At 54.6% G+C, this 13,431-nt stretch overlaps 1 protein-coding gene across 1 annotated transcript; it reads left to right on the top strand.

Annotated features, from left to right (window-relative positions):
* Positions 1-6,058, top strand: SLC35B1 (solute carrier family 35 member B1). Its single transcript, XM_039227930.1, has 9 exons — positions 1-279; positions 949-1,052; positions 1,620-1,750; positions 2,018-2,048; positions 2,852-3,009; positions 3,981-4,107; positions 4,824-4,930; positions 5,091-5,244; positions 5,802-6,058. The coding sequence occupies exons 1-9, from the start codon at positions 68-70 to the stop codon at positions 5,852-5,854; spliced, it is 1,077 nt and encodes a 358-aa protein (XP_039083861.1). The 5' UTR covers positions 1-67; the 3' UTR covers positions 5,855-6,058.
* The last annotated feature ends 7,373 nt before the right edge of the window (positions 6,059-13,431 follow it).

The raw sequence follows: 13,431 nt of genomic DNA, 5'->3' as shown, positions 1-13,431 counted from the left end.
GACCCTGAACCGGCAGCTCTGGCGGTGGCTGCTGGGGCCTGCTGAGCAGCGGTCGCATGCAGCTCCTATGAGGCCCCTGTCGCCGGTCGGCGATGTCCGGCTGGAGCTGTCTCCGTCGCCGCCGCTGCCGCTGCCGGCTGTGAGCGGGTCTCCGGTCGGGTCGTCCGGGCGTCTCATGGCCGCTAGCAGCTCCCTGGTGCCCGACCGGCTGCGCCTGCCGCTCTGCTTCCTCGGCGTCTTTGTCTGCTATTTCTACTATGGGATCCTGCAGGAAAAGATGTGAGCAGATCCCCGGGGCCGGAGCGCGCGCTTGACCCCCCTCTCTCCTGCCCCTGACCCGGGTGTTCCCTCGTGGCCGCCCTCCCAGCACCCCGACCCCTTTGCAGCCGCGCCTGAGCCGGCTCAGATTTCCAAAACGCCAAAGTTGGTCTCTGGATTCTCGGGACCCGGTTCGTTTTCTTCCCTTGTGTTTCTACCTTTTGCATCTAGAGGCCCGAGTTTTATAGGCTGAGGATTCTACCCCCTCCCCCCCCCAGGTTTCCGTGCCTGTGCCACCTCCTCTTTGGTACTTCCAGATCGTTGCAGACCGCGGGTTCTTTTGCCCTGGGCTCTACTGCGGTAGCCCATAGCCCATTCATCTGCTGCCCGGGGTACCTCGTTTTACCGTCTGGTGTTCCGCGGCTCCTCTAGCGCCATCCCTTACGGCTATTCTTTCCCTAGTCTGCGGGATTAGCAGGCCGGGATGTCTGGTTTCGAGACCCAGCAAAATCAGCCCCTCTTGCGAATGAGGCCAGTGATCCTTACCAAACTACCCCCTTCATCCAGGGAAGCAAGATCATATTAAAGCTTTCCATGGGTCTGGACATCAACATACTAGATGACACTGAGAGGGAAACACACTAATTCCTCTCCTTCCCCGCCCCCCCCCCTTTCTCATTTCATTCTTAGAACAAGAGGAAAGTATGGGGAGGGAACCAAACAGGAGACATTCACTTTTGCCTTAACTTTGGTCTTCATCCAATGTGTCATCAATGCTGCGTTCGCCAAGATCTGTGAGTACCCGTATGGTAATCTGTTGTGCGCTCTCTCCGTATCCACCTTTCGAGGCTTGACTCAAGATTCCCACCTTCTTTAGCACTTTCACAGCCTCTCTGTTCAGCGTACAAAAGTAATGGTGTTGGAATGGGCCAAAACTCTATTTCCTTAAATTAGACCAACGTCTGAGTCAGAAATGTGCAGAGAATGGGTCTTCTGTGTTCCAGACCCCCACTGGGAATCCTGCCTTTTTTTTTTTTTTTTATTCTTCCCTTTGATTTTCCTTTAGGTGTCAGCTTCAAACATGTTTTGAGCTTCTCTCTTTGTTCCCTGGGGGCTACAGCAGGGCGAACTTGTCCCTTGAACTGAACGAGCCCCCATCCCTGCTCTGCATGTGGCCTTGTGTTAGGCAAAGGCGAGACTGGAGAGTTTAATCTTCAGAGATTTCCCAGTCTTAAGAGGACAGAAATATCTTGTGCTGCTCGTCTTATTCGACAGGCTTCTCTCATGTGGCTTCAACTTTTGCTCAGTAGTCCGTCCTGGGCCGACCAGGGTTCTCTTACATGCTTTTTGTCTTCTCTCAGTGATCCAGTTTTTTGACACTGCCAGGGCGGATCGTACTCGGAGCTGGCTCTACGCCGCCTGTTCTGTCTCCTATCTGGGCGCCATGGTCTCCAGCAACTCAGCACTACAATTTGTCAACTATCCGACTCAGGTGAAGCCTCAGGGCGGGATGAGGGTTGGCTCAGCGGTAGTGTGAAAAGAATTAAGGGTTCTTCGCTCAGGTCTGTGACTTAAGCAAAAAGAGAGTGGGTTGGAGAAGTTCAGAGGCCAAGGAACCAGAGACCTGAGGGTCAGCGGCGGTGGGTTGGCCGCAACAGCCTGCGGTTTCCGCCACATGCCCCTAGTCGCCCATCCTAACGTCGCATGGTGCCTGGCACGTCACCGATGCTCAGATATTTTTTGCTGGCTTTAATTTCAGGTCCTTGGTAAATCCTGCAAGCCAATCCCAGGTAAGCAGAAGAAGATGGCCCCCATCTACCGTCCTTGCTCTTCCTGGAGTGAGCCCTCTGCTTCTGCCGTGTATCCCTTTGGGTCCATCACCCCATCCCAGCTGGCCTCAGAGCTGCCCCTCCGTCCCTTCCTGCTGCCATCCTGTCATCCGGATCTCTTCCCATGGTGTCGGGTGTGCGCGAGCTGGAGGCTGATCTAGTCCGCTTCGCGTGCCAGTCACTGTGGTCACCTGTGTGTTTACGTAGTTCGTAGGCCCCCTAAATCCCATTTTGTTGTGGGGTTTTTTTTGTTTGTTTGTTTATCTTTTTGGGAGAGAGAAAGCATGAGCGAGGGAGGGGCAGAGAGAGAGAGAACGAGAGAATCTTAAGCAGGCTTCATGCTCAGGGTGGAGCCTGACTCGGAGCTCGATCCCACAACCGTGGTCATGACCTGAGCCAAAATCAAGAGTCTGGATGCTCAACCGACTGAGCCTCCCAGGCGCCCCCCTCTAAATCCCATTTTGATTGTCAATTTCTTTGTCTAAATCTCTCAGGCTTCTCCCCTAGCCCCACCCTTGCCCTGTTCCTTCTTGGACTTTTCACCTTTGTTCTCTGCCTTTTCCCTGCCTTATACCCTTTGTTCACCCTGTTATTCAATCGTTTCTATCTGGGAGCCAGCCTTGCGCCTTCCTCGTTATCGCCTGTAGGTCTTCTTTCTCAGACATTGTTTTCTCTCATGAGTCTTTTCTTGACTCTTGAGAGAAGAAGGGTGGGCTCATCAGTGCCTGTGGGTACCTGAGTTTTCCCCGGTTTCTTCCCTGTAGTCATGCTCCTTGGAGTTACTCTCTTGAAGAAGAAGTACCCAGTGGCCAAGTACCTGTGTGTGTTGCTAATTGTGGCTGGAGTAGCCCTTTTCATGTACAAACCGAAGAAAGCCGTTGGGGTAGAAGAGCACACAGTTGGCTATGGAGAGCTGCTTCTGGTACGTGACCCTGGGGGGAGGGGCAGTCTTTTCCAGTTATCATGGCCACAGAGCACTCCCCTCCCACCCTGGGGTTACACGTCCTGAGAGAGCTTGAGATGCTCCGTGGGCCCCACTTCTGGTCTTTGCCTCTTGCTGCATGGCCCCTGGCTCTGCCGAGGCCATCGTGGGAAGTCTGAAATACTTAACTACAGCTCCGCTCTCCTGGAGAGGAGATGAACCTGAGGCCTGCGTTTAAATAATGGTGTGGGGGCCGCAGCGACCTGAGGGCAGACAGGGAGGGAACTGCGTGTCTCTCACCGTGGCTTTTCTGAGAAACCTGGAAGCCAGAGGCTAAAATAAAAATACAGTAACTGTTGCTTACTGTGTGTTAGGCATTCTCCCGGGGTGTTTGCACATTCGTTGGTTAATTTTTACAACGATAACCTTATAACATTCGTGGTGTTCTCTCCAATTTCCCTATGAAGGAAGGGAGACACAGAGAGTTAAGTGTCACTTGCCGTAGTCACACAGCTGGTAAGTGGCCAGAGTTAGTGGCTAACTGTGCCCAGGGTTCTGATCTGGGCAGCGCGACCGCAGAAGACAGTCTGGAGCACTACTCCACGCCTGGAGGCTGATGTGCTAGGACGAGATTGCCTTTCCTTCCCGTCATGAAAAATGCTTCATGGCATTGTGTCAGGAAGTGGTAGGCTTCCCATTCTACTCTGATTACGTGGTGACTGTTGTGGCTCAAATCGGCTGGCGTTCTAGGGACGGGACGGGTACGGGGTGGGGGGGTGAGGAGCAGCCAGTGTGATCCCTCCCGTCCCTCCACCTGTGACCGAATGGCAGCGTTTTGCTGTGAGGACTCGGTCCTAGGCAGCAGCGGCTTTGCCAGGAGGCCCAGGACACGGAGCGCCGAGACCTGGGATGGGGTGGGGTGGGGGTGGGGCCTGGTGGCCTCCCTGCACAGCGCCCACTCTCTTTTCCAGTTACTGTCTCTGACCCTGGACGGACTGACGGGTGTCTCCCAGGACCACATGCGGGCTCATTACCAAACGGGCTCCAACCACATGATGTTGAACATCAACCTCTGGTCGACCCTGCTGCTGGGGGCTGGTAAGGAGCAGCTGGTGGGTCTTTCCGCGTCTCGCAGGAGGGCAGGCCACCCTCCGCCGGCCCCTCCCTGGCGCGGAGGCCAGCTCTAGCTTTGCCCAGGCCCAGGGCCTCCCTGGGCTCGGAGATGCCCTTCTGGCCGAGCCCCTGAGAAACCTTCCTGCAGAAACCCCCCGCAGGCCGTGTGCTTGCTGCTCGCTGCGCAGTCGGGTAGGTCACGGGGCTTCCCTGGGAGCCCGCTGTCTGTGGAGAGGGGCGAGATGTCGGTACTTGGCGCATCCTGAATATAGTTCGAACGTGAACGCGTCTGCTTTTAAATCAGCGCTTCCTAACCTCTTCTGCAAATCTGGACCCACGTGGGAAGTATTTTACGTCCAGCGTGGTGGGCTTGACAGAGGAGGCTGCTGGTGGCCGGAGGGGCCAGTGCTTGGGGCTGCCTCGAGCCAGGGGCGTGTGGGTCCGTATCTCCCCACCATCTGAGGGTCTCTGATTCCAGCGCCTTTGGCAGAAGTGAGGAAGCGATTCCCAAGCCTCTCTTGGGAGAGTCTTTAGTTCGTTTCTCTGATCAGAAAACTAGGAGGTTGTCTAATGGGACAGTATAGAGTCTTTCCACGCATTTTCTTGGGGGGTACTTCCGTGGGCTGTGCACGGGCACACACACCGGTACATGTACGTGACCCGCGCACATGCACCACTCACCCCCGGATGTCTTTCCCTAGGAATCCTGTTCACTGGGGAGCTCTGGGAGTTCCTGAGCTTTGCCGAAAGATACCCTGCTGTCATCTATAACATCCTGCTCTTTGGTCTGACCAGTGCCCTGGGTCAGGTGAGCGCATCAGGCCGGGGTGGCGTGGCCTCCCTGAGAGAGACTGGCCTGGCTGGGGGACGGGGGGTGGCACATCAAGCCCCGATGGCCCGCCACGGACTCCGGACCTCGTGGCGGAGCCCCAGGAGCCAGGCTGACGCCGCCCCCTTGGTCTCTCTAGAGCTTCATCTTCATGACAGTTGTGTATTTTGGCCCCCTGACCTGCTCTATCATCACTACGACTCGGAAGTTCTTCACCATCTTGGCCTCTGTGATCCTCTTTGCCAACCCCATCAGCCCCCTGCAGTGGGTGGGCACCGTGCTCGTGTTCTTGGGTAAGTGCCCCGCAGAGTAGGCCTCTGGGCGTGCAGGGCAGCTGGGATATGTTCCCCCCCCTTGAAATGTCTCTTTGTGAAATTTATTTCATTGTTTTGGAGACCACGTTTCTAAAAGAGGAAAGGAAGCATTGCCTCGAATCCACCCTTCCTGATGCATGTTTCATTTCAGTGGTATTTCTTCCTCTGGTGCTTTGAGTTTCCTCAGACGCTGAACAGGACAGAATTATGCCACGTGCTCCCTACTGCTCGGTGCTGCTGTGGATGAGCCGAGAGAACTAGTCAAGTCATTTTGACCTTTTTTCTTTTAGTTTTACTATATTTTATTATGTCTGTGTAATTTCCAGCATCTTGGTGATGTGTTTTTCATTTGACGCCATACTGCTTTTTCTCTGAGGGAGTCCGATAAAACCAGTGTCTGCAAGTTAGCTTTATTTAAAGCGCCCAATTCTGGGGGGACTAAGGCTGACCTCCCTCTCCCCTCCCCCCACTCTCAAAATCATTGGCAGGTTTCCTTTCTCCTCACGAAGCTAAGCCCACCTTCTCCCTTCCTTTAGGTCTCGGTCTGGATGCCAAGTTTGGGAAAGGAGCCAAGAAGACATCCCACTAGGAACAGAGAGACTACCTCCACTTCAAGAATATTTAAGTTATTATCGCAACTACGGACATCTCTCGGGCAAACGGACACAATAGGGAAAAAGGACTGGGTTCCAGTCTGTTCGGGGGGTTTTTTGGTTTTGTTTTGTTTTCAGTTTTTTAAGAAAAGGAAGCCAAATCACGTACTCTGTAAAAAAGCACTTGGATTTTAACAAGACCGAGTTGGCAGTTTCTGTTCCCAACGACCCGGAGCACAGCCCGGCGCAGAGAAGACAGAGTGGAGGGGCAGAGCTGATGCCCTTTGCCCAGGCTCCCTCTCAAGCATAGGTCCCCTGGGTGGGTGGGTGGCTGACTGCCCCCTGGCGCCAGAGCCTTGCCGGGAGGGGCGTTAATGGCTTCACAGTTCTGGTTGTGGCCTCTGTTCCCACAGGTGACGGTCTAAATATGCCAGGCTTGGGGGGTAGAGCGGGAGCCTGGCTGTCAGAGCTGGAGACTGTGAAAATCGCTCTAGTTCTTCAAGCTCTGCTGGGCAGATATTTCTTTTAAGACCCCCCAGATCTATCCTTTCCCCAAAGAAACCTCTGTTGAAGTCGGGGGCGAGGGGTGAGCCCAGAGCCGCAGAGTCTGCTGTGTTTTCACATTTCCCCGCGGCCTCCCCTTCAGCCAGAAGCCCCACGCAAGCCCAGAGCGGGACCCAGTGTGTGTATCATGAACAGCTTGCGAAGGTCGCTTCCCTCCCTCCGTCCTCTGCGTCTGTTCTCAGTCCACCTGGTCCCCGCCTGGGGAGCCCGGATTAATCCTGTTCCCCCGGCCCCTTCGGCTGCTGAAGTGTGGCGGCCCTCCGCCGCTGTGGCTGTGCCAAGGTGCCCTCGTGCCAGCTTCTGCCTGTTGAAAGGGACGCTGGCGGAGACGCAGTGGCTGGGGGCTGGCACGGGGCCTCCGTCAAGTTTCCTGGGTGGCAGTGGGGGGAGAAGGCGGAGCGTGGAGCGGGGCCGCCTGCCCACTGCTGCCTGCAGAGCTGGAAACCGCAATCCTCCGCGGACCGAACTTTACACATGAAAGTGCATCTCCACCAGCTGCAACTTTCGCTCCATCTGTTCAGCAGCGCCAGCCCCTCGGCTCTCCAGATGGGAGCCCAGCCTCCTTCCTGAGCGGCTGCGGGGCCTCCCGTACCCAGCCTTTCAAGCCAGCCTCACTTGCCCTCATGTTGCTCTCCAGGGTCCCTGGTGTCGCCGCTGCTCTGCCCCCAAAGGCCCCCTCTCCTCCTGAACTCCTCCCTGAGAGAAGAGGCCTTAAGTACATCTGGCTGCACTTCCTTCCCTCTCCACCCCTTGCCCCTCTTTTTTTTTTTTTTCTATCCCAGAGTTTGCCTCAATTCGCTCCTCGGACTGATGGTTCTGCCAGACTGTCTTCTGTGGATTGGATGGGTGGTCCGAGCAAGTGACCAGGGCCGGGGACCTACAGAGGATCCACGCGTGGGCCTGTCTTCCCGGCCATCGGACCAATCCCTTCCACCTCCAGCCGCCGCCCTTCCCAACCAGCCGCCTCAGAGACGCCTGATCCGAGGCGCCAAGGGCAAGACGGCATTTTGCGCAGGCAGCGGGGCTCTCACCGGCCGCCCTAGCAAGTACGTCCTCCCTACTGTGCGCCGAGAGCCCCGCGCTGGCGAGTCCGTTCAGCCCCGTCCGTCCAGCGACCCTGCCCCTCCCGTGTGCCACCTACTGTCAGCTTGCTAGGAGATCAAAGCTGAGTAGGACCCGTACTTACCCTCTGGTGGAGGGGGGGGGGCGGTTCACAGCCTCCTAGGGAGACAGATAAACAAATCGTTGCATCTCAGACGCGCAGAGTGAACAGCGAAGTGTCTGGGCAAGGTGAGGCTTGAGCCTGAGAGCGTGGGAAGATGAAAGGGGGAGGGAATGGAGCCAAGCGGGAAACAGGGTTTTAAAATGCCTGCCTCCCCCACCCACTGTTTCCCCCCACAACCCATGTTCCTGCCTTCAGTCGGTTCAAGTGGGAGCAGTGGCTCTGCGCTGAGCTGTCATTCAGCTCACATGGGACATAGGTGAAGATATGACATGAGCTGCCGGTGGGGGGGGAGGGGGGTCTGCCTACCCACAGGATCGCAGGAGCCGAGCGCGCCAAGTTAGACCGAAGTCAGCAGCGTTCTGTCAGGGCCGAGAATGTGAAATACCAGACAAGTTCCAACAACAGTGGTGTTGATCGCTAACCCCGGGCGGCCCGATGCCTCCGGTTTCTAAAGATCAAAGGCCTTGCCTCTGCAGTTAATTCCCAGCTATGTGCGGAAGGGAGGGAGCCGGCACACACGTTTCCCCAGACACTGTGTTTTCGGTTGGGGGTGCACTGTACTTAGGCCTCTTCTGGGCAAGCCGCCGGGTCGACCTCCTGAGCCGTTTGTGCTCAGGCTGGCGGTAGAGCGGGTCGCCCGTTTCCCAGACACCTCGGAGCCTAGTGCAAGGGGACTGACCTGCCCGTGTGACTGGGGGTGAAAACCTGAGGAAGCCTACGCTAGAATTAAACCTCAAAAGAAAGGAAGCTTCTATGTTGTTTTTGAAAGGGACGAGAACGGGCGATCTTTCAGGCGAGGCACCGAGGACTGGATGATGTGTTTTCTCACAGCCCGGCCTGCATCACCCTTACAAAGAGGACCGAGCAGGCACCTGTCCCTTACAGAGAAGGAAAAACAAGTTAGGGCAGGCGGGATGACCTGCGGTACGTCCTCGGGTGTGAGGACAAGTTCAGGAAGGCGGGTCTTGTGCCTGAGAGATGAACTAGAACTCAAGGTCCCCAGGTCCTGGTTGCATCTTGGCCCTGTGCCCTCTGGGGGGCGTGGGGTGGGGAAGCAGAGTTCCCAGGAGGCCCGTTGCCTCTGTTGTCGTGTCCGACCATTCAGTGGGACAGGTTGCACGTTTTCTGAGTCGGTGGCGCGGGTCGCTTTCTCCAGATACCGTGGCGGAGGAATCACCCGGGGTCTCCGGGATCATTCGGCCCTTCCCACCAAGAGCACAGCAGCCGCCCTCAGGAGCCACGGTCTCATAGATTTATTGAACTCCTTTCCCCACGCGCTTTAGCTCCTGAAAATGTGCCGTTCCGACACTCCTGGGGGAGAGCTGAGGCCAGGGCAAGTCTCCCCACGTTTGGAATAGGGAGCCGGAAGCCCCGTGACCGCCAGAAGGCAGGGCCCAGAGGTGAGCCTGTGCTCCCCACGCATCAGGTCAGCGAGCGAAGCCAGTGCTTCCGGGCTCTTTGGACTTCCTGGTCCAGCTGAATTTCCAAATAATTTCAGGGGCCGACAGAGGTGTTTTTATTTTGTTTTTTTTCAAGTAAGGACTTTACAAAAACAAACCAATATCACCATGGTGGCTTATGATAAGATATTTTAACTCCAAAAATTGTGGGAAAAACTATCCACCTCAGAGTAAAGGACTCTTCTTCCAAAGAAATGGTAGTTGGAAATCATACCACTACGTAGATGAGATAATTTTTTAAAAAATCTTTTAAAGTTTATTTATTTTTGAGAGACAGCATAAGCAGCGAGGAGTCGAGAGAGAGGGACACACAGAATCTCCGTCCAGGCTGTCAGCACAGAGCAGCTGTGAGGGGCTCAAATCCATGAACCGTGAGATCATGACCTGGGCTGAAGTTGGACCCTTAACCAACTGAGCCACTCGGCGCCCCAATAATTTTTTAATTGCAGGAAACATTCGACATAAAATGCTACTGTATGATAATGCATCGTAGGCAATGTTATGATTGTTCGATCAGTACGCCTTGGTCGGTTGGGGGCTGTATTCCAAGAGGCCGCCCACTGACGCTGGAATGTCGCACAAACATGCTGACCGAGGTAGAAGCAACCTGCAGCAAGGTTCTACATCATTTCGAACATTCTGAGAGCCTCTGAAAACAACATCTCCCTGACCTGGGCCTCTCTGCCTTCCTTCTCTGGGGCTAGGAGGAGAGCAGCTTGTGGGGGAGGGGGGTGGTGTCAGGGAGCTTTCCAGAAAGGGCTGTAGGAGAGAGACTTGGCATCCTGCTCCAAGATCCACTCCCCAAATGTTCCGGCCATAGCTTTGATCCCCCCAGCTCAGAGCGCCCGCAGTTTGACTCTGGAGGGTTTTCACCTGCTGATGAAGGCCAATTTTGGACAAGCACCATCCTTCTGCTGGGGACCAGTGGCCATGGCTGCCGTGGCAGGAGGGTGGGAAGGGGAACAGAGAGGGTCTTGGAATAGGAAGTGATCTCAGCGAGTGCCTTCCGCTCGGCTGAGGCACAAGTCCACAAGGCCGGGCGGGTTTACTGGCCGAATATGCCGGGTTCCCTGTTATTTCTGGGAGAGGTGGAGGAGGGAAGAGGTTCAAGGCCTTCTCAGGGGAGGGAGGGAATGTCTCTTCCTGCCCACTTCTGTGTTTTGTCATGGTATGTGGGTGGCCAGCGCTAGCACAAGCGCGATGTTTTCCTTAGGTTCTCAGTGGACACCATTTCCTCCTACTCAGGATCTAGAACTATCTTGTTGAGACCACAGCCCTAGAAGGAAAGGGTCACTCATGCAAAGGTTTGGAACACCCTGAAATTTTATGTAAAAGTGTGTGTGTGTGTGTGTGTGTGTGAGAGAGAGAGAGAGAGAGCACGCGTGCACGCATAATGACACGAGTACTCACACAGGTCGAGCCAGTAGGTTCATTTTTCTGTAACAAGTCCACAGTTCTCTCGAGATTCTCAAAGGGGTTCGTACACAGTGTCCCCCATAATCAGGGGGCTCGTTTAACGAAAGACTATTTCCCAACAGACAGTTTCCCAAACAGAGTGGTGAGACTGGACATCACTACAAAACTCCAGCCCTACTTGGAGGTGGCGGCCAGTTGAGGTTGCAGAGATAGGCCAGAAGAGTAACCCATCCAAGTTCGTTTCCGATTTTCTCCTGGCCCCTCCCCTGCACTTCATCTGGGACTGTCAGATTCAGCAAATAAAAACACAGGATGGGGACACCTGGGTGGCTCAGTTGGTCATGCATCCAACTTCAGCTCAGGTCATGATCTCATGGTTCATGGGTTCGAGCCCTGGGTCGGGCTCTGTGCTGACAGCTCAGAGCCTGGAGCCTGCTTTGGATTCTGTGTCTGCCTCTCTCTCTGCCCCTCCCCTGCTCATGCTCTCTCTCTCCCCACAATAAATAAAAACGTTAAAAAAATTTTTTTTAAATTATTTGTGCAATGTTTGGGGCATACTTACATGCGGTTTTCGATCTGAAATTCAAATGCAGCCAGTGTTGTGTATTTATCCGACAAGACTGTGGCATCGGTCATTAGAACACATGTTCTCACGGGCCCTTTTCCTCCCAGATACATCACTCCCTGCAATTCTGCGTGTGGGGCTTACAGCTACTTCTGTCCAGGGCCCAACATTTCATGATTTCCCTTTGGGCCTAGAGGAGGTGCAAGCCTAGACGTAGTCGGCAGGGGGCACCATTTTCTTAAATTAGATCCCCAGTGGCCTTGCAGGGGCCTCAGAAAGAGGAAGTGGGGCATTGAATTGAATTCTATTTGCTGTTCCTGCCTTCCCCCTGGAGCTCACTTCCCCGCATCTCAGGCCTTGCCAGACTTCTCTCTGAAACGAATTCTGATCCCGTTACTTCATTCCGTAAATCACTTCTGAGGATCCATGGTTACCATCATAACATGGCATAAAAAGTGCTTCAGGTTTTTCCCACTGGAATCTATTTTTCCTGCTTCGACTCCTGCCAGGGGCTCCCACCCTGCATGATCCCACCCACCTCACACTTCCAGCATCTCCACTCACCATGAACTATCTGCAGTTTGCCGGCACGCTATTTACTGCCGTGCCTTCGAGCCCACACTTCCCTCTGCTTGGAATTCCCTTCTCCACCTGGTGCTTCTGGAGTCTCCATTCATGCCACACATTTCACAAGCACGTACTGAGACCAGCCGGGTCCCAGGCACTCAGCGGTGCGCCGGAGATTCTGTGGAAGAGGCAGCCCACCACAGCCCTTCCCTTCTGCACCTCACGATGGGCGGAAGGGAGAAACGACGCACAAGCGATCAAATCAACAAGATCCTTAACATCAGTTCCAGGGTTAAGCAGTCTGACTTCTTGGAGCAGAACTGATGGATGGTTCCCTCCTCGTCCTCTGATGACTTTTCACTCGAAGGGTCCCAGATTCTAACACCTGCACAGTTGTTGCAGGAAGCATGAATGAATGAATCGAGCGCCAGCTGAAGTCAATAGGGAAGGGATGGGGTGGAGAGGTGGGGACACAAGCTGTGACCTGCGACAGACCGAGAGTGTGTGTCCCATCCAAAGGGGACTGTGGCTGATCACCTCTTTCCGATTGTTGCCAAATCTGTCATTTCAAAAAAAGGGAGAAAAATACTAATTTTTACGTGAACTGTCCCAATTAAAAAAAATTTTTTTTTAAATGTTTGTTTATTTTTGAGCGAGAGACAGAGCCTGAGCAGGGGAGGGGCAGAGAGAGGGAGACACAGAATCGGAAGCAGGCTCAGGACTCTGAGCCGTCAGCACAGAGCCTAGCCCGGGGCTCACTCAAACCCAGGAGCCGTGAGATCATGACCTGAGCCTAAGTCGGGCACATAACCGACTGAGTCCCCCGGTGCCCCTTCCCAATTTTTAAAATGCGTTGCTAGCTTAGCTAAACAGGCCTATGGGGTAGATTTGGCCTATGGTCACTAGTTTGCCATGTACCGTGTCGCGACACTGTGTCACAGCCTTGCATCTGGTTAATATTTATGTATATTTTCTCCCCCAAGACCATGTCTTTGCATCATTAGCCCCTAACGCAGTGACTGGTGCCTGGTAGGTGCCAAGCGTCAATCGGTTTGTGGAAGGGCCCAAAGGAGGGAGGGAGGAGGGACACTAAGTGGTAGCAACAGTTTGTTGATGGAAATTCTTATTACTGCAGCTCTGGGCGTGGGACAGATGGAACAAGGAAGCCCGAACCAATTTATTGCTGAGGGAGCCTGCGCGCGTGAGTGTGCGTTCCCATGTTAGCACGTGTGACAGCTGGAAAATGTGCCTAAGAACCATCAGCTCCTTTCCTGGTGGGCTCCCAAGCCAGCCCTCCCCCTTCTTGGCGGAGGGGAGGGGGGAAGGATGGGGGGGAGGGGAGGCTCGTGGTGGACTCCTGGCTTCCTTCCAGGACCTGTAGTAGCTGGCACAGAGATCAGAAAGAGCTTAGATAGGCTTTTGGCACCTGCTGATACATCCTCAGGGGAAGAGGTCTGGCAGCCACTGCCCTCCCCCCCCACCCCGCCTACCTGCTAGAGTGCCCCCCTGCATAGCAAGCAGTTGTGGGGGGGGGGCAAAGTAAAATGCTTTCTCTTCTCTCTTGATCCACCTTTCACCCTGCCTGGGGGAGTCAACACATACAAGTTAATGACAAGGACAGAGGTGGCTTAGACTCCTCATGGCAGTCCCCCCCACCCCCCAGAGACAGAGCGGGACCTTGACCACCAGAGCAGTCTGCTGATTTCTGCTAATGGTACGCTGCCCCCCCTCCCTTTTTCTTTCTTTCTTTCTTTTTTTTTTTTTTAATCAAGAGAG

The sequence above is a fragment of the Hyaena hyaena genome, unplaced genomic scaffold, assembly GCF_003009895.1.
Source record: "Hyaena hyaena isolate Hyena2069 unplaced genomic scaffold, ASM300989v1 scaffold_29, whole genome shotgun sequence".
NCBI classification, from domain to species: domain Eukaryota; kingdom Metazoa; phylum Chordata; class Mammalia; order Carnivora; family Hyaenidae; genus Hyaena; species Hyaena hyaena.
The sequence above is the reverse complement of the archived record's forward strand: the minus strand, read 5'-3'. Positions and strand labels throughout refer to the sequence as shown.